We start from the raw sequence: 23,213 nt of genomic DNA on the forward strand, positions 1-23,213 counted from the left end.
CAATTGCAATTGTAATTCTCCTGAGCATGTGTGTGTATGAATGCACATGTGCAAACTCTTCCCTGTAGCCTAAACTATTGATCTCATGCATCATCGTTCGTTAGGTAATTCGCTAACGAACGTCATACGATGGCCCCCAGATGACTACTAACAATCTTATGCATGATGAAAATGTGAATGAATTTTGTTGGTGCATCGTCCCAAAAGTTTGATGAAGAACAATAAAAAGTACCAAAATTCTTAGATTATGCAGAATTTCAAGCGATTAGTTAAAAGAGAAAAGCATAGGTGCTTAGATAAATTTATACATTTAGGTTGGAGCTCATTCGTAGCAAATAATGAAGTTAAGTTAAGTTAAATAATTAAGTTTTGCAAATGAGTAAGTCGAAGATTATGAAATGGAAATAGAGGAGAATTTTGATTTCAATCAAGCGTTTAAGAAAAGCATTATGCAATAGATTTAATTCAGATACTGCGCCGTCTAAAATAAACGTCAGTTCGTTCTATAAGTCCGATTGCTTGACCAAGCCTGATATATTCCAAGCCGCCGTAGGTCAATACCTACATGTTGGAGTTAGAAATCAGTTAGCCAAAGTTGGGAAAGCTGTTAAATTTGGCGATTCCTTGAACTTAGATATTAACATAACGGACGACCACTATTTACTTAGTAGTGTCGACATCATGCTCGTCTTTCAAGTTGGCACTTTTCAGGTAAGTCCAAACTCACAAATTGTGAGGAGTATTCAGAAAATGTTTTCATTGAAATGACCGATATAATAAAGTGTATCGTTGAGTTAGAAAATAAAGTATTATTGACTGAAATTAGGTCGATAGTTTGCAATTCTCACGCCATGGTTTTGATACACAACTTACACATCACGTCATGGTTGTGCAAAGTGTTCGTAAGTAGCTAGGTAAATTGATAGTGTATTAACTTAAAATTCTAAATCAGGAGTTCCAATAACTGATTCCAAATTTTCCAGTATAAAATATCTTCCAACACCATAGTCAAGCCTATTGTGCTGAGACTGAACAGTATTAGAAAATTTAAGTATTAAAATGATCACTCAAATTCCATTGGTTACAAAGCATCTTAGTTTCCATTAGCAGCTATATTTGCTCGTATGCCTTCAAATGATTCAGTACATTGTAATGCGAAAGAGTTTAGACAATTTTTATAATACACAGGTATCATTGTTCTAAAGTTTGACGTATACGATAATATTTTTTATTCTTTTCTTTTGCTGTCTTTGTTGCTTTAAGCAGCATATTTCAGATTCTACTACAGCCCAATTATTGTTAAACGACTTTGTTGAAAAAATTCAAGGTATTTTCGGTCAAAATAATATTTCGTATAACGTCCTTAGTCTTATACATTATTACATTATAAATTATAAAACAAGTAAGAAGTTCTGGTCGGGAGCTCCCGACTAGAACCTCTTTCTTGTTTTTTTTTTTGGCACGATTACCATTTTATTTAATATAGTTTTTGAAGGGTACTGAACAGAGTTTGTTTAATTTGTAGTGATTTCCCATTGAAAAATGCATAGAAAATTTTGACGAACTATCAATTCGGTAGCATGTGAATACAATCATACTATTCACTCTACCACATTGAAAAAACCCGTTAATTTATTTTTGGAAGACCTTCTATCTTAGTTCAGCAAGACTACAAAAAGCTAGAAACAATAATATCAAACAACAATATCATAAGAAAAAACAGCAGGATTTAGATTTTCACAACAAAAAAGAAATTATTGGCGACAAAATTTTCGCAAAACAAAATAACAGAGTGGGGACCAAAATGTCTAAACGTTTTAAAGAAGAAATAGTAAAAAAAAACAAGCACTCACTGCGTCACTACACAATCCGGAAAACTTGTACACAAAAATCATTTCTTTGCTTACCAGGTTTATCCGATGTTGCAATGACACATACGAAATTTTGGATTAATTCAAGTGATCGAGCTAGGAGATAGTAAAGTACAGTCAGGAAATTTTAAAATTTGACACCCTATTAACACCCCAACATTAAAATTTCACATCCTATTAACATTAATGTTTAATATTACCACAGATAAAATAAATACAAAAATAACTTACTAACATTTACCAAAACAATCCCCTCTTTCCTTTCATAAAAAAAAAATCTACCTTATTAACTTTCAAATAAATAAACTAAAATCCCGAGTAATACGAAAACGGGCCATAAAGAAAACCAGATCTGTATGGAAAGGGAATGCAGGAAATCCAGACCATTAAGATTTCAAGATAATATCAAATAACTTAAACAATATAATAAAAAATAATAATGAACACATTTTTATTAAGAAAGACATTATACAGTTTCAAAAAAAATAATAGCATTACCACCACAAGCAATTTTTAAATAGTTTCCACACCCACATTTTTAACATTAAGAAAACTTGAAGCACATTTTTAGAAAGGGAAGTCTCTTACAAACATGGGAATAAAAAGAAAGTCATCCTATTGTTTATTATTTGCTTGATAAAATTAGGCGCAAAAAATAATAGCACCACTTTTCAAAAGCCGATTTAAAATAAAAAAAAATTCTTATTAGTGAGGAATTAATTGGTTAACAATTTTGAACTATTAATACAAAATCTATATTTATCATTTAATATTTAGTACAGTGTCCCTTATTAGCAATAACAGCTGCACAGCGTCATGGCATGGAATCAGCTGAAATCTGGCATCGTTTTAGGGGAATTTTGGACCAGGACTCTTTAATTTCATTCCGATAGTGATTGGATTGGAAGCAGCAACTGCCCTCTTGACGTCGTACCACGGATTTTCAATGGGATTCAGGTCATAGGCGACTCAGCAGACCATTCCAAAATATTTCCCAAAGTTTGTCCATTCCTTTGCTTTCTTCCTGGTGTGTTTGGGGTCATTGTCCTGTTGAAAGACCTGTACGAGGGGCATTTCGTATTCTGCAAAGGGTAGCATAACTGTCTCCATGATATTTAAATATACGTGCTGATCCATTATGGTTTTATCCAATTCATTGGACCTACTCCATGGTAGGAAAAGCAGGCACATACCACTACACTACATCCTCCATGCTTAATGGGTTTTCGGTAGTACTGGGGCTTGTATTATGTGTTCCTTGGACGTCTAACGATGATCGAGAACCCTTTCCACCAAACATAACCACTTTGGACTGATCTGACCATAGAAAATTCCTCCATTGTTGGGATGTCCAATTTTCGTGATCCCTGGCAAACTTCATGCGCTTAGTAATCGGTGTCGCGATTAAAAGTGGTATCTTTCTTGGGCTGCAGTCTTTTAGGTTATGTTGCCAAAGATATTAGCGAACTGTTTGTGCCGTCACATTTACGTTAAGCTCTTTTTTAATAGATAGGATAAATAATAAAACCAACGATAATAATTTAATAAATCAAACAATAAGAAATTCTGGAAACTTCCAAAATATTCTCTTTAACGAAGATTTAGATAATATGAACCTAGCCATATATTTGTCTAAAGCCAATATAGTAAATACTTTATAATTTACGAAGAGGAGGCTAGAATAATAAGTAACATTTTTGCTGAACAAAACATATTCCATTTAATATTAATAATTGCTAATATCAAAATCGCATTTAATGACGAAAAACTCATTTACGTAATCGACATCCCAGATTTGTAAACATTTACTTTTAAAGCCTTTAAAAAAACAGGAAATGTAATTAAAATACGATATGAAAATGTACAAATATGTAAAAATTCAGCCGCATCAAATCAGTATAAGCAAACATTCATGTAAACATAAGAAGAGGTCGTAATCTTAGTCTAGTGAAACAGCTGTTTTTTATAAGCAAGGTTGGCAAGCCTCTCTTGCACTTGTCGCAGCTTCTATAATTTGCATATTCCCTTTTATGTTGGTCACTTGTTCGTTATTGATCGAGGCGAAGCCAAAAACAATTTCTGAGCCACAGCCAAAAAATATATATACATTTGATAAATATTCTGAACTACAACGTGTTCTTGTGAAAAGCCAAAATTTACTTATTTCTTGGTTAAGCTTCTAAACATTTGCTAAAAAACATTAGTAACTTAATATTTGGAGGCCCCGGCGAGATTTAACATTGCAGTGCATATAAGCAAAATCAATCTATTGAAAAATTAAAATTGTGATTATAGTGCTACGAATATTTGAGAAGTGTAAATCTTAATCATCGTAAATTGTTATAGTTAGGCAAGTGCAAAACGCTTGTGTGAGCTGACAATTTACACTTCTCAAATATTCGCAAGTACATAAACGCCACTAGTTGACTTTCACGTTCTTTCCCTTCTGCGGTCATTTGCCGGCTCAACTTAGTACATACGCTTGTACATAAGCAGCTGCACAATTCGTCGCATGTTGTGTGCTCAGTTTGGTGGTCTGATTTTGTACTTGTGAGAAAATGATGCAAGGCGAGAACACAAATGATATGCAGGCAAACAGGGTGTCTTTTCTTAAGCGCAAGGCAGCTGCCTTGTTCAATTCAATTTCAATTGAAAATGAATTATCTGAGGATAAAATCATATCAACTCTTGTGCCGTCGACTTAGAAGTGCGCCTATTGCTAATTGGACAACCTAAGTCTGCCTTCAATGCCGCGCATAACTCGCTAGAGGAGCTAAATTTCGATGAAATTGGCAGCAAATTATGCGATGATTTTGACGAGTTGATTGCCATGGTTGAAGCTCGAGTTCGCGTAAATATGCAGCGATGTCAATTTAACGGCCCGTCCCACTCAAATTTTCTTCGTCATGAGTATTTCCCAAACCAAACCTTGATCGTGGCCAACAGAACCTGCCCGAGCTCGAATTACTAACGTTTTCCGGTGGCTATACCGAATATTCTGAATTCATCGCGATGTTTGAGTCATTTGTCGACAAGCATACCGAGCTGTCTAATATTGAAAGGTTGCAGCATCTCCGCTCTTGTTTGTCTGGCCCTGCGTTGGATTCGGTTTGATCTTTGAAGTTTTCAATTATCGTGTGGCTCTGGATATTCTAAATAGAAGATGTAGTAACAAACGTCTTGTTTTCCAGGCACACGTCAATGAGATTCTTGGGCTCAAGAGGGTAGATTTGGAGTCGGCTTTAAAACTGCGTGAGTTCTCGGACAAGGTTAATTCGCATATGCGTGGCTTACAGACTTTGGGCAGTTTGGAGCAAATTTCAGGATGCATAATAGAGCACACGCTGCTTTAAAGGTTGGACACCCAGACTCAGACCAAATGGGAGGAAGCCGCAGGAATTGACAGAATCCCGATAGCCGATAAGTTCTTCACATTTCTGAAAAGGCGTAGTCAAAGACTGGAGAGCGTGCAATATGAAATGTCATCCTATATGACCAACGCTCAGGCGGGCAAATCCAACCACAACACTAACCACGGGAAAAGAGTGCTTGTAGTTGAGACTAACCAATGGGTGCGGTTTTTGTGATGCATCTGGTGACGGGATCTACACATGTAGTAAATGCCTCAGAAAGGGACACCAAACTCAGTCTTGCAGTAGTGGTCATTGTCGTACTTGTGGAGGAAAGGATCATACCCTGCTGCATTGTGCTACTTCAATAGAAGCTGAAGCGTCGACACCATTACACACATCGGCTGATTTGGGCGTTTCCACTTCAACACACTTTCACTTCACTACCTCTCTTGCTGTCCAAGGTCTTCAGCCTGGTGTTGTGCTATTGGCCACTGCTGTGGTAAAGAAATAGTTCTGGTTCCTTGGTTCCCTATAGGGCCTTATTAGACTCAGGCTTGCAGTTGCACACGGTCACATCCCGTTTCGCACAGAGACTTCAATTAAGGAAAACCAGGTCGTCGACAGTTGTCATGGGTCTCGGAGACACAAGCGTCTCTACTGAAGGTTCATCTGTTAGGATTCACATGAAGTTACAAGACTCAGATTATTCACCCACCTTTGATGCTCTTGTGACTCCAACAATTACCGATAGTCAGCCTAGCTTCATCATCGATACATCAGATTGGAAAATTCCCCCGAACGTAAGGTTGGCTGATCCTGCGTTCAACAAACCACAGCGCGTGGATCTCGTAATTGGACCGAGCCTTTTCTATGAGCTTTTGTCAGTTGGGCAAATTGTGCTTTTGCCAGGACTACCTCTTCTGCAAAAAACTCGTCTTGGCTGGGTCGTGTCCGGTGGGCTTGAAAACCGCGCACTACCTCGTTGTTGGCTGCCGGTCTTACTCCTGGATGAGTTGGTTCGGCGGTTTTGGGAAGTTGAAAGCTCGGAAGAGCCTGTAGTAAAGGCCACCAAAGAAGAGTCGGAATGCGAGCAGCACTTTGCCAATAACTTCTCCCGTTTACCATCCGGCGAGTATTCAGTGCGGTTGCTCTCTAGCGGAGTGCAGAGCTTCTAGGAGAGTCTTTTGGCCAGGCTTATCGTCAATTTCTCAGTCTTGAGCGATCTTGAGTCTTGGGTCGGAATTCGCATCTGCAGGAGCAGTATACGGCATTCATTAAGGAGTTTCTGGATCTAATTCACATGTATCTAGTTAGTCCAGAGTTGAGTGGCCGTTGTAAGAACTTCTTCCCACATCATTGCTTGATTGTTGTGTTTGATGGCTCAGCAACTAATGATTCTGGACATTCTCCTAATGATGTACTGATGGCGGGACCAATCATTCAATCTAGGTTGCTTCATATTCTGATTCGCTTCCACACATATCCTGTTGCTCTGACAGCTGACATTTGCAAAATGTATCGCTGTGTCCGAGCGACTTCGCCTGATAGTTTTTTCCTGTGCATCCTGTGGAGGGACTCGCCTCAGAAGGACATCGAAATCATTAAATTGGATACAGTAACATACGGGACCAAATCAGCATCATTTCAGTCCGTGCGAGTAATGCACCACTTGGCCTTTGACAAGCGTGAGGCATTTCCAATTGGATCGGAAGCCATCAAGCAGAAGTTTAACGTTGACGATTTCATATCCGGAGCCAACTCAGTTGCAGAAGCAAGAGAGAAAATTCGTCAGACGGCTGGGTATTGTCGCGTGGAAACTTCAAGCTTCGAAAGTGGTACTCCAGTCACCTAGAAGTTCTCAATTGAATAGCTTATGAAGGTAGGGAACAGTACTTGAAGTTCAATGAGGGAAGCGAAGTCACCATGGCCTTTGGTCTTGTATAGGATCCTGCAATCGACCAGTTGCTATTTTCTGTTCTAGATACTACTATTAAACCCTACAGGTGAACAGTTCTGTCTATTGTTGCCCGTTTTTATGATCCCCTTGGACTTTTGGGACCAGTCATAACCTAGGTAAAGTTATTTCTTCAACAGCTTTGTAAGGACAAATTAACTTGGGATGAAAGCTTGCCGACTGCACCTGATACGACCTGGAGGGAGCAATGCAGCAGTTTTCGCAACTTTCTCCATGTATCGTTTCCCAGAGTGGTACTCTTCGAAGGAGCTGATGTTGAAATACATGGATTTTGTGATGCTAGTGGGGAGGCCTATAGAGACTGCATCTACATGGAGGCCAGAGGAACTTTGCTCCAAGTCTCGAGTTGCGCTATTAAAAACATCGACTGTCCCAAAACTGGAATTATGTGGAGCAAAGCTGTTGGCTAATCTGATGCATGAAGTCAAGCACACAGGCAGCTTTGTCAGCCAGTTTTATTGCTGGTGCGGTTCGTCCGTTGTCCTATCCTAGATAAGCGATAAGCCCTTAAAATTTAACGTTTTCGTGCAAATCGTGTGGCTGTCGTACAAGAACTCACTGCCGGTATGGAGTGGCGATATGTTCCGACGGACAGAAATCCAGCTGACATTCTTTCTAGAGGCACAGTTCCCGATGTTCTAGCCCAATCGGAGCTCTGGATTTATGATCCATCGTATCTATTAGATGGTGGCTAAATTAGCCGGCGTCCTTTCTGCCTGAAACTCCAACTATTGAATTGCGGGAAAAAGTACTAATCATTAAGTCTCCACATGCAGATTTGACTCTGAAGGTGACTTCCTCCGTGTGGGTGGACGGCTTAGCAATTCGTCCCTGGACTATAATGCGCAACATCCCATTATACTGCCTCGGCGTCATGTAATCACCTTAGCTGTCATCGATCAGTTTTATGAGGGGAATCTACACACTGGTCCCCGTGCGCTTCTAGCCCAAATTCGACTTAAATATTGGCTGATTGGTGGATTGAGAACAGTCTCTAAAGAAGTCAGTAGATGTGTGAGGTGCTTCAGATCGAGGCCTATTTTTGTGGAGCCTGTAATGGCAAGTCTTTTTTGCGATTTTGGCGGACCCTTCTTCTATAAGTCGGAAGATTCTACGAGGCCGCTCATCATGTGCTACGTCAGAGTCTTCATTTGATTCACTAGCAAGGCAATGCACCTAGAGCTAGTCAAGGACCTATCGTCTGCTACATTTTTGAGTGCACTTAAGCGATTCATCACCACGCGTGGAAAACCCAGTCAGATTTGGTCCGACAATGCATCAAACTTTGTTGGATCGAAGAATGAGCTGGTTGATTTGGAACGTCTCTTTCTTAGCTATTCCCACATGGAAGCAGTTCGGCCGTTCTGCCTCGCCGATGACATCGAGTGGATGCGGCAGTGAAGTTGGCCAAGCACCATTTCTATCGTTCTGTCGGCCGCTCTTTAGTTACCGTTTGAAGAGCTTCGTACTCTTGTTTGCCAAATCACAGCTATTGTTAACTCACGCCCATTACTCTGGCTTTCCAGAACCCAGAGAACCTAGCAGATCTAGATGTCCCGACTCCTGGTCATCCACATCTTTGAGGTCCTTCAACAGCCATCATCAGGCCAAAGTTGACGAAATTAAACTACGACCGTTTGGATGGCTGGCAGTGTGTGACGCAGCGACAACAGGTGTTCTGGGCTCGATGGCATGAAGAGTACCTCACCTTACTACAACAGCAAGCTAACTGGTGCACTCAAACACAAGCGTTGTGCATCAACGACATGGGGCTCGGTAGAGACGAAAATCTGCCTCCTATGCGGTGGCCGCTTGGTAGGGTAATTAACTTGATTTTTGGGAAGGATGGAGTAAGTCGTGTAGCTGATTTGAAGACCACTGCTGGAATCATCCGAAGAGCCGTAAACAAGCTGTGTCGGCTGCCCCTTAAGGATTCTGTTGAAAGTCAGGCTTCCAGCGGGGGGAATTTGTTGGATTCTGCAGCAGCCGCATCAAATCAGCATAAGCAACGCTTCATGTAAACATAAGAAGAGGTCGTAATCTTACTGTAGTGAAACAGCTGTTTACTATAAACAAGGTTGGCAAGCCTCGCTTGCACTTGTCGCAGCTTCTATAATTTGCATTTTCCCTTTTATCTTGGTCACTTGTTTGTTATTGATCAAGGCGAAGCGAAGAACTATTTCTGAGCCACAGCCAAATAACTTTGTCATTCATATACATTCGATAAATAAACAGATTTATAAAGTGTTGTTGTGAACAGACAAAATTTACAATTTCTTGACAAAATTTCTAAACAGTTGCTAAATAACATCAGTTTCTCAACAATGACCATATAAAGAAAATAGAATCAATAGACGTAGGCATTATTCTCTTAACGATACTAAGCGTAACACTTCTATAGATAATGAACTTAAACTTATTAAGGGATAATTTGTAATAAAATTTAATAACTATACATCAGGCATAGGAAATACATTTTTTTAAACCCTGAACCCATTGAAAATGGGTAAAAAGGGAATAATGTATTTGTGCAAATATATGTAACGGGCAGAAGGAAGCATCTCCGACCTCATATTCCCATATATTCTTGATAAGCATCAGTAGTCGAGTCGATCTAGCCATGTCCGTCTGGCTGTCCATGGGGCTGTCCGTCCGTCCGTCCGTCTGCCCGTATGTATGAACGCAAGGATCTCAGAACCTATAAGAGCTAGAGACTTGAAATTAGCTGTAGGTCCTCCTAGTGCCTGCGCAGATCGAGTTCGTTTCCGATAATTTTTTGAGCAAATTGGGTAAATAATAAGAGCTAGAGTCACCAAACATGATATGTTGCTTCTAGAATATTATATATATATATATATATCAAGTATCTTTCATTTTATACCTATTGCCAAGTCCCCGCTACCACCGCAGAGCTATAAATCAAGTTAATAACCCAACTTTTGTTGCCCACCAATTTAAGCCACAGTTTAAATGCAACTGCCTTTTTGATTATACACAAATATTCTATGGTACAATAAGGTATGCTGTAGAAAATTTCATTAAGTTCGGTTAAGGTAAATCCAAAGTTATGTTTTACTGCGCAATTGGATGGGGAGCAAAATCCAAGAGTTTCTTTATACATTTACACACACACACATTCATGCGCGTCTACTTCGAATTACATATACCAACAGCATTTCAATTTCGATTATTTTCTGTGCTGCTATTTTAATTCGTTTTTTTTTTTTTCTCAATAATTCTTAATTATTGGTGTGGCTGTTGAGGGGAGGCATAGCTAGTGGTGCGGTCTGTTCGAGCCCTACCAGGGAAACTTTTTTTTTTTTGGCTGGTGTGGCTGTTGAGTAGAGTCGTCAGCATACAATGCGGTCAGTTGCGAGCTCGACCCCTGCCAAGGGAACTTGTTCTTTAATTAATAATTATTACTTTCGAAGATCGCGTTGCGCGAACTGCGTTTGGTGTTGGAATAAGAGGGTTCAGGGTATTCCCTAGTCGGGAGCTCCCGACTTGAACCTCTTACTTGTTAAATACTTAGTTTGCGGGATTAAGGTCCTTGGTATATATTATATTTCGATATATGATATTTCAACTGCACCAAAAAAACAAAAAATAATTAACATTAAATCACATACTCATAATAAGCACATCAATCAACAAACGACTAAGCTACAAAACGGACACCGAAAACTGTGCTCACTGGTATAGACATCTATTGAATAGTTTCAACCTCCACGTCAAAAAGCGCAGACATGTTAAACAATGTATGTTGTGTTTGAAAATATTAAGATAATTGTAATTGATTTCATTTATTTTAATGTAAATTGTCTTTTGTTTTTGTGATAGTGGCCTGAACACGATTGCCGAGGTGCAGCCGAAAGATATCGGAAGAAATATGTTAAAACAAAGTTGCTTAATTTTCTTGATTTTAATAAATTAAACACTGGACCCCGAGCCAGCAAAATAAATATTTAATAGAAACATGACACATAAGCAAGTACATTGAATATCCGAAATAGTTGAAAATATAAAGCTACATAGAACTCATTATGAAGAGTGATAGACGTGTCTAAATAAAGACAAAAATATCCCTTCGTAACCAAACTTCTGTACAAAGCAAAATTCTACTTTTTGCCTAACGAGGCTTAAGCTCGGTTACCACTGAATTCCATTAGCCATCTATCTTCCTACACAAGGTAATTATTGGTAACATAACTTCTTCTTTTCTGTTAGGGCGTATTTAATTCTCTGCTCCCTCCAGACCCACAATAAATTACCGTTCTTTATTCATTGCATTACTCATTTAGTGTATTATGCAATGATTATAAAAAGCTGTACCACGTATTCTCCACAGAACGCTCTCTTATCCTTTTATAATCATTGCTTTAGGAACTCTAGCAACTTAACATTAAAGCTTATTTCAAATTTCCTATTTTTTTTCATACATTTCTTTCTCTCCTTTTCCTGACTAATTTATATTCTAAAATAATAAAGTTTTGTTATATTGTTTTAATTTTAAAGTTAGAAATCTCTTGCACTTACATACATGAAATCCCCGGAATTCGATTCCACTCTTAATGCATATAACTGCTAGAATAAGAACTTAATATAATAAATAATTATATTCATAAAACTGAGCCCGACCGGATCGACTACAAACTGTATGTAAAGAAACATAATAAAATTTGTATTGCACACTACTAATAATTTTTGCTTTGAGATTTTATGTCGTAATTAATACTACCAGCGGCTTTGGTAGGTTGGTCGTAATGTTTTATCGGGACTTAAGTTCTATAAAATAATATGTTTTTCCTTGAAGACACTAAAGTATAGTGCAAGTCTGCTATATGTATTCAACCGTATTTAATCTTCGGCACACCGAAGAAAATAAAATTGAAGTTTGCGGTTTTTGGTTTCACTTACTTTGTTCAAATGTTAGTTGTTTTTCAGGCATTCTTAGCATTGCAGCATTAACTATTGTTGGATCAGATCGACCTTTAGAATTATATGCGGAAATTGATAACACATATACATTGCCAGGAACGAGGCCAGAAACTGTAAATCTAGGCACAGCTGATGTAATATTTGCTTTGATTTCCTAAAAGATTTAATAAAATGTTATTAGTACTTAGAATAAAACAAGAACAAGGGTTCTAGTCGGAAGCTCCCGACTAGGGGATACCCTGAACCCTCTTCTTCCAACATTAAATGCATATATTTATTCTATTTTAGAAGCTATTTGTCAAGTTTGGTGATTCTAGCTTTTATTATTTACCAAAATGTCCCAAAAAACAGGATATCGATATCGATTTTTATCGATTGCTTGGAAACGAAGTATGTTATCGATTATCGGAAACAAACTCGATCTGCGCAGGCACTAGGAGCACCTACATCATTTCAAGTCTCTAGCTCTTATAGGTTCTGAGATCCTTGCGTTCATTCATACGGACGGACGGACAGACGGACATGGCTAGATCGACTCGGCTATTGATGCTGATCAAGAATATATATACTTTATGGGGTCGGAGAAGCTTCTTTCTGCCTGTTACATACATTTGGTTTTCGCACAAATACAATATACCCTTATACCCATTTTTAATGGGTTCAGGGTAAAAAAAGTATTTATTTATTTATTTTACGTAATTATTTATTATACAAAAAAAATAATATAATAGTACTAGCTACTAAGGCCATCGACTCGACAGTTAATTTATTTATAGTATTATATGTATATTATATTAAATTATATATATATTATTATTTAGTTATTATTGGTGTCTAAGAATTTGATAAGCAATTTTACATTATTGTGAGTAGGGTGTGGTAAGAAGAGAGGTAGGTTGGATTTGGCCAAATAGACAATTCCTAATGTTATTAAGTTGTGGGCAGATATTCAATATGTGTTGAATTGATAATTCTCCCCCGCATTTTGGGCAGTTGGGAATGGCTTTTCCTTTAAGCAGGTAGTCGTGGGTTAAGGCTGTGTCCCGACTTCTGAGCCGGGTGATGACACTGCAATGTCTTCTGTGCCATGAAGCTGGATATCGGACGGGTTCCTTGTTCGGATTAAATTTCTTAAATCTATGGACGTAAGTGGCCAATTGTGTCATTTCGTCCCTTTTTAGGATATCCTCAATGTTGCGCCATAAGTCTTCTCTGACACCAGGGATGACTGTTAGGCAAGGAGACTGTCCAGCCAGTTTAGCCGCTGCATCTGCCAGTTCGTTACCTTTTATGCCCATGTGACCTGGCGCCCAAAGGAGTTTTATTTTGGTATCGTATTTGATGCAAAGATGTCGAATTTCGCATATCAGGCTGTTTTGGTTGTATGTGTTGTTAATGGCATTGAGAGTAGTAAGACTGTCGCTGCATATTATAAATTTTCCCTTAAGCTCGAGAGCATGTTTAATTGCTTTTAGAACAGCTACAGCTTCGGCGGAATATATAGAAAAGTATGCAGGGAGCACTCCTGATGCTACCACAGTTCCTGATTGGCTTACAACTGCGAAGCTAGTAGAGTCAATTGTTTTCAATCCGTCACTGTAGAGCCAACTCCAGTTGGGGAATTTTTCCGATTCGGCAGCTAGCATTTGCTGAAATATACTTTTGGTGTTTCTGATTTTTTTAATAAGTGGAGAGAGGTGTTCACGGTGTGGTCCTGTAGTTGCAAAGGAGGGGATGGGCTAATTTTGTTTCAACGATATGGCATATCCAATTGATGTTTTTTGAAAAAACTGCAACATCTACGGATAGTAGACAAGACTTTAAATCTTCGGCGCTGCTTAACCGTTCTGTTAAAGTCTTTAAACAGAATTGGGTTGGTCGAGCAAAGAATTTTAGGGGTGAGTTTGAAAGTCAGTTGCGTAGTTCTCGTCTGTATTTCAGGAAGACCCGCTTCAGCTAAAAGGTATTTCGTAGGAGTAGTGGGAAAGGCGTCAATGCTACGCCGTACTGCAGCATGGTATGCGGGGGAGAACAATTTGATGTTGGATGGCGCGCACCATTTATAGATTGCCAACCCATAGTCGATTTTGGCCAGTATTAAGGCTCTTGTGGCATGAATTAGTGATGTTGGATGGACAAGGAAACGCTTGGACCCAAGGAACTTAATGATATTAAGGCGTTTGTTAAGACTACCTCTAAGATTAACAAAGTGTTCCTTAACCGTGAGTCTTCTGTCGAGCATAAGGCCAAGAAGTTTAATAGTAGATTTATATTCTATTGTTATGTTATTTATTTATTATTTATTTATTTATTTCCTTTTGGCAAGAATTTTTTCTAGTGTTTTGCTCAAGCAGGAGAGTAGGGATATGGGACGAAAGGATGATAATTCGTGGGAAGGTTTGTTTGGTTTAAGGATTGGGATAATTGTAGCCGTTTTCCAAGCGTGCGGATAGTTACCCCCATCTGACATTATGTTGTACATTTCTAGTATTCTTTTCTTTCCTTCTATTGGTAGGTTTCGAAGCATATTGTACGAGATGCGGTCATGCCCAGGAGTTTTCCCTTTAGCGTGTTGAAGAGCTAATTCTAGTTCCATCAGTGTGAACTGAGATTCAAGGTACTTCGAATTTGAGGATATGTGGTTGGGCAGATATGCCTGAGAGAGAACGTTTTCCTTATTAACTTTATACGCATTTGAGAAGTTTTCATCCCTGGAATAATTGGACCACATAGCTCCAAATGCATTGCCAATGTCTACTGAATTTTGGAGCTTTACATTGTTGTTTCTGATGGCCCTGGGAAAATCCCTACTAATTTGTTGATATCGGCCCATATTTTTTTGGTTGTGGAAAGTGGGTTTATTTTAGAGGTGAAACTGCTAAAAGATTCTCGTTTTGCCCTAATAGCTTGTCTTTTAAACAGGGCTCTCGCTTTTTTGTAAGCTACTAGATTGGTACAGTTTTGAGAGGATTTATAGATGTGCCGGAGAACTTGCTTTTGTTTTCTCAGTTCTTGGAGACTTGGGATGGACCAAGCAGGGTACCTTATCTGTTTTTTGGGATTAGTTTGTGGAATGGCTACGTTGGCTGCTGTTTTTATGGTTTTCGTAATTGTTGCAGCGAAGAGGTTCAGATCGTTGGTCGAGGGAAACTGAAAGTGATTTTTACAGACAGATTGGAAGGTACTCCAGTTGGCATAGTCGGTTTTGAACCTAATTAAACGCGGAATTTTTCAGGTTTAATATGTGTGCGAAAGTTAATAGTAATAGGGAAATGATCGCTCCCGTGTAAATTTTGGCCAATGGACCAGAATGGTACCAGGGTTGCGGACGCCATACTTAGGTCGATGTTAGTAAAGAAGTTGTGGGTAGAATGGTGGGTGGCAGAGCCGTCATTTAGAATAGCTAAATTTGTTTTGACTATAAGATCTTCAACTTGATAGCCTTTGGGGTTCCGGGAGCAGGACCCACAAAGCGGACTCCAAGCGTTAAAGTCCCCTACAATAATATTTATTAAATCGGTAGCTAATAGTCTTTGGTTGGGGGTATATAAGAATTAAATATTATTATATTCGGTTGGGATATAAGCTCAATGCCCATTGAGCAAGTGGGTGAGATTAAATTGATAGTTTTGTGTGGGATGTTTTGTCGTATAAGTATACCAACGCCATGTTTCGCATGGAGAATGGAAGAATTGTTGAAAAAATAACCAATAAATTGTTTGGGGGTTGCAACTCGAGAATTATTAAATTTAAGATTAGTCTCTTATAGGCATATAATATCCGGATTGGCTTGTTTAATTAATAATGAAAGTTCAATGTAATAGTTGAAGTATCCGTTTATGTTTCATTGTAGAATCTTAAGGGTCATTGGAAGAGATAAAGTGGATATTATATGCAATGGAAAAAGTTAAGTTCAGTTTATGTATCAGAATCATCCATAGGATCATCTGATATGTTGATATATTCATTTTGTTTCAAATTGATAGAAATAGTTGGGAGGTTTGAATTAGAAATATTTTTATTTTTGTTGGATTTAAGTTGTTTTAGGAATTGAGTAGTTTTAGGCGAGAGGCCAAGACTCTCGTAGTCATCATCGAATGTTCCGTTTGTGTTGTTTTTCTGTTGATTTTGCTGACAAGGCAGCGGCGTGGAGGAGGTGTTCAGTGGTGTTCTTGTTGTTGTTTCTTTATTAGCATCAGGCATTGTGTTATCTTTGGTTGGTTTGTTGTAATTTGGACTAGTGTTGTTGTTTTTGTTTTTGTTTTATTCGGATGTTTTTGAGTAACTATAGTGTCCCGCATTCGCTACTGCAGCGTAGGAAGAAGGGCTGGATTGCTTAGTTGTTGTTCCATTGAACAGTAGTTTCGCTTCGCGCATTGTGCATTTTTTTGTAGTCTTGATTTTCAGTATTTCTCTTTGCTGCTGATATTTGGGACATTGGCGAGAGGAGGATGGGTGTTCTTCCGAGCAGTTAACGCATTTCGATTGTGTGCAGGTGTCATGCGAATGGGGAGGTAAAGCGCAATTCACACAACGTGGTTCGTTTTTGCAGTGTTTGGCTGTATGGCCTAGCAGCTGGCAAGATTTGCACCTCATTGGGTTTGGTATGTACTCCCGTACCTTAACCGCATGCCTTGCAATATCAATTTTGCTGGGAAGGTGGTATAGATCAAAAGTGAGCAGAATTACTCCAGAGGGTTTACTGCCTGTGTCCGTGATTTTGGTGAATTTGAAGATACCACTGACTCTTTGAGATCGCAGCTATTCTATGATTTCATCGTTGGGGATATCGGAGAGATATGGAGCGTATATTGTTGGCTAAGAGTTGCATGCATGTTGCATGTGATGTCGCAAATGCCCGGTAACGAAGGTGAGTTGATGAATTTGTCGGCCTCGCTTTGATTTTTAACTAGCAGTTGCCATCACGCAAGCTGGTGATGGAGGTGATGTTTTTGGATATTAGACGTAATGCGTTGTAAACGGCAATACAGGAGAAATCTGAGATTTTTTTCTCGTTGTTTTTGGGTGCGATTACAATGTACTTGGGGTTTTCGGGAGATATTGTTGGCAGTTCGGGGAATGTCATGTCGACTTTTTGTCTCTTTTTTTTCACGAGGGGGCTATCAGAGAGCTACGCAAACTGATTGTCCCTCAGATTTGTGGCCGGAGGGGGAGGCCCCATAGTTAGATAAATAAAAATTTCGCTATGAGAGCAAAAATTTAACTGCACTCGGGAAAGAATGTGAGAAAAAACAATCAATGATCGACCGCGTGGTTCGCAAAGAAATACCGTGATTAGACACTGCTGATAAGAAAACTGACGTCTGCCCACAACGAGAGCTATCCGAAGACTGTTTCTTTAACAACTTCTGTGTTTCTAAGCCGATTTCGCTGTTCTCAGCTGTAAGTCTCATCGAATTATAGAATATTCGCATATCAAAAGGACTATTGCTTAACAATTGTGGCATAAATTCTTGGGCAGTTTCCATTGATTTATAGTCTGGTGACGAGGTGGTGAGGAGTGGCGATAGCCATAAAATGAATTAAGGTAATCGAAAAACAAGATGTCAATATTGGTGATGCTAGCTTATAAAACATTAGAGACTTGCTACAAAAAAAACAGGATTTCGGTATTGATTTTGATGATTACATGGAAACGGGGCAAGTTATAGATTATCAGAAGCAAACTTCAACTGCGCGGGCACAAGGAGGACCAACTTTTCAAATTTAAAGTGCCCAGATCCTAAAGGTTTCTGAGTTCGAAGCACTCATACAAAGTGACAGACAGTCGGACATCAGTTCACTCTTAATGCTGACCAAAAAAATTTATCCTTTATAGGGTCGGAGATGCTTTTTGTTGTCTATTTTATATACTATTGTCGTGTAGCATTGAAATTTGGTGTATCGCTTTTCCTTTTGTGGACGTCGGTCGGACCGGTTAAAATTCAGCCCCCGCTGATTTTATTTGGTTTTACTGGGAATTCCCAATCCTTTGCAATAAAAGTTAGATCACTATTGTATTACTCCAAAGAATGTACAAATTATCGTGGTAAATATATTGATTATTTATTAAATAACAAGAGAAAAATTCCAAAACTTCAAATCCTTGCTCCTGGGGCAAAGCTTTTGTCATAATCATCCAAAAAACAACCCTTGTGTGAACCAACATGCAACTAGGTTAGCCTTGCATTTAACTGATTTTACGAACTTAGCATATTTTATCATCAAGGCTCATCTACAATCAACTTTATTTTTATCAAAAGGCATTTGAAGATAATGGGAATTAGTCTCTTCATTAATTAATACTTCATGCTGGAGTCCTTATAGTATGCTTCCGGGAAGCCTGTCTTGCCCCCGAGATCCTTGCAGTAGAGATTGGAGCAGCATTGGTATAACTGGGCTGGTAGGTGCGCGAGTTACCGAATCTACCATACAGGGTATATTCGATTCGGTTCCACCCGCCAAGCCGCCGAGAAACGGTCATTGGCCACACAAGACTAACACATCATTGTAACACTTTGATGCAATGCTGATCTAGCGCTTTAGCAGAATGTTGGCTGCGGTCCCATATAGATGTTGCTAGAATAAAGGCAAATGTTTGTTGTACATTTAGCTTAGCTTAAGCATAAACTTTAGAAAAAAAGATACAGGGATTTCACTCTGGAATATGCAAGAGAAACATTATATGTGTTGTTATACTGGTAATTTATTAAATCAACTAAATAACTGACTGCCAATAACTAGTAACTGGCGCAGACGCTAAAAGAACATATCTACAATCCCAAAGACAACCGCTAGGATCAAGGACTAAGGATGAATATGATATTAAGTCTAATTTTGGAAGTAGTAGAGATCACATTATGTGGAATCAAACCAAACAACTTTTTCGATGCGGTCTTTTAGGCTCAGCAACGAATGCGGTTCTCATCGCGTTCGAACAGAGATGGTGGCAAACAGTTGGTGCATAACCAGCCACATGGCTAAGTGACAACCGCGAATTGCTGGACGTTGTTGAATAGGTCACTGAAGCATGTCGTTCAAACGCATTGACACGCTGGGTGCAACTTGAACTGGTTAGTATAGGTCACTGAAGCGTACGGTTAAACTCATAGCGGCAGTCGACGGTTGTCCAGCCACATCATACCACGTAAGGTACATCATAGCACAGTGGGAAGAAAAGCCAACATGGCAAAGAAAATGTATATGCATCCAAGCCAATAAGGGCAGCCAACAAGGCGAATATAATTTATATTCACACAAGCCAATAAAGGCAGCAAACAAAAGCAATGAAATCTAACTAATATAAAAAAAAAATTTTCAAAAATAAAATAAGTGACAAGTGTATGTGTAAGTAAGTGAAAAGGTCACTGAAGCAGGTGATCAAGTGCATCGACACGCTGGACGCAACTCGAACTGGTTCGAATAGGTCACTGAAGCGTACGGTAAAACTCATAGCGGCAGTCGACGGTTGTCCAGCCACATCATACCACGTAAGGTACATTATAGTACAGTGGGAAGAAAAGCCAACAAGGCAAAGAAAATTTATATGCATTCAAGCTAATAAAGGCAGCCAAAAAGCGAATATAATTTATATTCACACAAGCCAATAAAGGCAGCAAACAAAAGCAGTGAAATCTAACTAATATTAAAAAAATGTTAAAAAAAAATTTTCAAAAATAAAATAAGGGACAAGTGTAAGTGTAAGTCAGTGAATAGGTCACTGAAGCAGGTGATCAAACGCATCGACACGATGGACGCAACTCGAACTGGTTCGAATAGGTACGTTAAAACTTATAGCCACTTCACACGACATACGCTGCCAAAACTTTTAGGCACACGAAATAAAAGCAAAAGTTGTTTCCAAGAAATACAATAAATAAATAAAATAAAGTAAACAAAAATTAAAATCAACATTTTTCCCAACAAATACAATAAGTAAAACAAAAAAATAAACACACACACATATGCACCTTTTCCTTCCATTTTGATACACAAACTGCCCATTTTACAATGCTACTTAATCGTGTACAACAACCAAAACATAACTTTTGAATATTTTTACAAAATACATGAGCAAAAATAATACTGCTATAACCAATTGCAAATCCTAAAACACACAACAATCAAGAGAAGTCTACACAGCCACAATACACTCCACATATATACAGATACAAATAATTCTTATAAGAAACAGTCACTAGAACGTTAAATCTAGAATAACTACCTTAAGATAGATAAACAAAGAAGCAAACTCCAAATTAAACATTCACACCAATCAAAATTAAAGTTAAAAAACTTATCCCAAACATTATGAGTAGGATCAGGATTAGTACTAGTTTATCGGGAATTAGAAAAGACTCCGACCAACAACTCCAGACAGTGACAAGAATACCCTCAAAATCGTCAATGACTTCGACTTCTTGCTCCCCTCCACCTAAGCAAGCTGCAATAACAACAAATAATATGGACTCAGTTTTGTCTCTTAGAATCCCGGACGTGATCCGCTTCCTACCGCCTTATGACGGTAACCCAAAAAACTCAGCGATTTTATTAACAATGTGGAAGATATCCTCCATCTAATTAGAGGATCGGGCAATTAGGCAAGAAATTGAGGGCAAGGCTGATGATGCGGTTCACACATCTGGAGCCGGACTTAATTGGAATGAGATTAAAGATGTTATAATTCTACATTGTTCCGACAAGCGAAATGTACACACTCTCATGTTCGAATTGCATAGCCTCGCTTTTTCTCTATACTCAATATAAATTTTATTTGAAAAAAATTGCCCTTTTCAAATTGTTATATACCAAAGAATGCGAACCAATACTGATCAAACCTACGAAGGAATTGTTCTCAATTACTTCTTTAAGTACGTTCTTAACAGGTTTCAGAGGTCCACTTGGATTAGCAGTAAGATCTATGAGATCTACTAGCCTCCAGGAAGCTTTTGAATGTGCTATTAAAGAATGGGTCATTTATTTAAAAGAGAATAGGAGGAAGCAAGACACCAGGTAGGCAGATTATAGAAAACAGAGTAGCCAACCTGACGGACAGCAAAAGGGATATAAGGGCAACCAATTTAACAGTTACATACAAGATAACGGAAAGAAAATGGACTATCGACAGTATCGACAAAGACAACTACGAACAAAGGAATAATAACGTACCGGCAATAATGCGAAAAAAAACACCAGAACGAACAGAGAAGACATAAAATTACGAACTCCAACAGAACCAGGGGTTCCGCGCATAACATGGAACAGACTCAAACGGATTATGCACATATGTAGTTTTCAACTCCATAATATAGATGAGGACTCAAATGTTTCACGAAGTACCTCGAGAAGCAAACAGGATAAAATAAAGAAAAGCCAGGTTCATCAAAAGATGAAGAGTATATATAGAGCTTAAAAAATTTTCGGATAACACACGTTATCAACTAATGCTATTTCAATTCCATCCACACTTCGACAGATTAATTGGAATAGACATCTTCCAACAGTTAAAAGCGATAATCAATGTAACAAGTTAATACTAGAAACTCAACGTTTTAACATTAAGATGCACATAGAAAATAACACAGCTTCAGAACTTCACATTTTGGACGAAACATCCAAAAACATAGTAAAGCTACCCGTCAGCATCGCTAACGGCGCATTTTGGTGCGAAACAACCAAAATTTCCGAAGATGTCCCCATATCAGGAGGACTTGGAAGACCAAGCCAAACACAATTTTAGTTTTATGGAAGTAATCAATTACACACACGACAAGGAGAAATTGTGAATCGATTACATTGAGATAAATGAGAATAATTGCATTGGGATAAATGCCATGTCCGAAATAAATTATAACAAACCAAAAGATTCTATCAACATACTTACTCAACTGCGGACAGAACATCTCAACGCTGAAGAGTTAACAGCGTTCAAAGACCTTTGCAAAAAGTTTCCGAAACTTTTTCAACGTGTGGGAGACAACCTTACCTTGACTAATTTGGTCAAACATAGAATACAGACTGCAGACGAAATGCCATTACATACAAAACGATTCCGATACAGTCTTGTAGAAAGACAAGAAATTCAAAGAAAATTCTCTTAACTTTTAGAAGACATAATTAAACACAGTGTTTCCCTATAGAGCGCACCAATTTTCTTGTGTCAAAGAAACCCGAAGCTTCAAATAATAAACAAGTAAGAGGTTTTAGTCGGGAGCTCCCGAATGGGGAATACCCTGAACCCTCTTATTTCAACACCAAATGCACCTCTTACGCGCTTGTTTGTAGTAATAATGATAAATTAAAAAAAAGTTCCCTTGGCAGGGCTGGAACTCGCAACTGACCGTATCACTTGCCGTCGACTATACTCAACAGCCACACAAATAATTGAGTCTTATTGGTAAAAAAAAAAAGAAGTAAAATAGCAGAAAATAATACAATCGCAATTGCAATTGAAAGAATTCGAAGCAGACGCGCATGAATGTAGGTGTTTACATGTGTGCAGAAATTCTTGGAATTTGCGTTTGCTGCTGCACATGCTCAGTGAAAACACATACATTCTGTGTTTCTTAACCGATGGTAATGAAATTTTCTACAGTATATCTTATTGTACCGTACAATATTTGTGTATTCTCAACAATTCAATTGCTTTAAAACTGTAGTTTAAATTGGTGCTTCAAGTCTCTAGCTCATATAGGTTCTGATATGCTTGCGTTCATACATACGGACATACGGAAGAACAGACATACGGACATGGCTAGATATACTCGGCTATTGATGCTGACCAAGAATATATTACTCCCTTCTGCTTGTTACATACATTTGCACAAATACATAATATCCTTTTTTCCCATTTTCAATGGGTTCAGGGTATAAAAACGAGTTTAAAAAGTTGCACAAAAAAACAATACAATCGCAATTGCAATGCTGTTGATAGAATTCAAGGAATTCTGTGCGTTCACTAAGAGGACCTACAGCTAACATTTTCAGTCTTTAGCATTTATGAGTTCTGAGATCCTTGCGTTCATATATAAGGTCAGAAGGGCAGGCAGACGGTCATGGGTAGAGCGACTCGTATAT

The 23,213-nt window shown here is 38.5% G+C and overlaps 1 protein-coding gene across 1 annotated transcript in view; it reads right to left on the reverse strand.

Moving 5' to 3' along the window:
* The window catches only part of LOC115760380 (hemicentin-1), a 697,894-nt gene that overhangs the window by 123,082 nt on the left and 551,599 nt on the right, over nt 1-23,213 (reverse strand). Inside the window, exon 14 of the mRNA XM_030701676.1 lies at nt 12,117-12,291. Within this exon, the coding sequence (XP_030557536.1) occupies nt 12,117-12,291 (175 nt within the window). The remainder of the gene's footprint in view (nt 1-12,116; nt 12,292-23,213) is intronic.

This window comes from Drosophila novamexicana, unplaced genomic scaffold (assembly GCF_003285875.2).
Source record: "Drosophila novamexicana strain 15010-1031.04,08,12 unplaced genomic scaffold, DnovRS2.1 tig00000434-arrow-pilon, whole genome shotgun sequence".
Taxonomy (NCBI): domain Eukaryota; kingdom Metazoa; phylum Arthropoda; class Insecta; order Diptera; family Drosophilidae; genus Drosophila; species Drosophila novamexicana.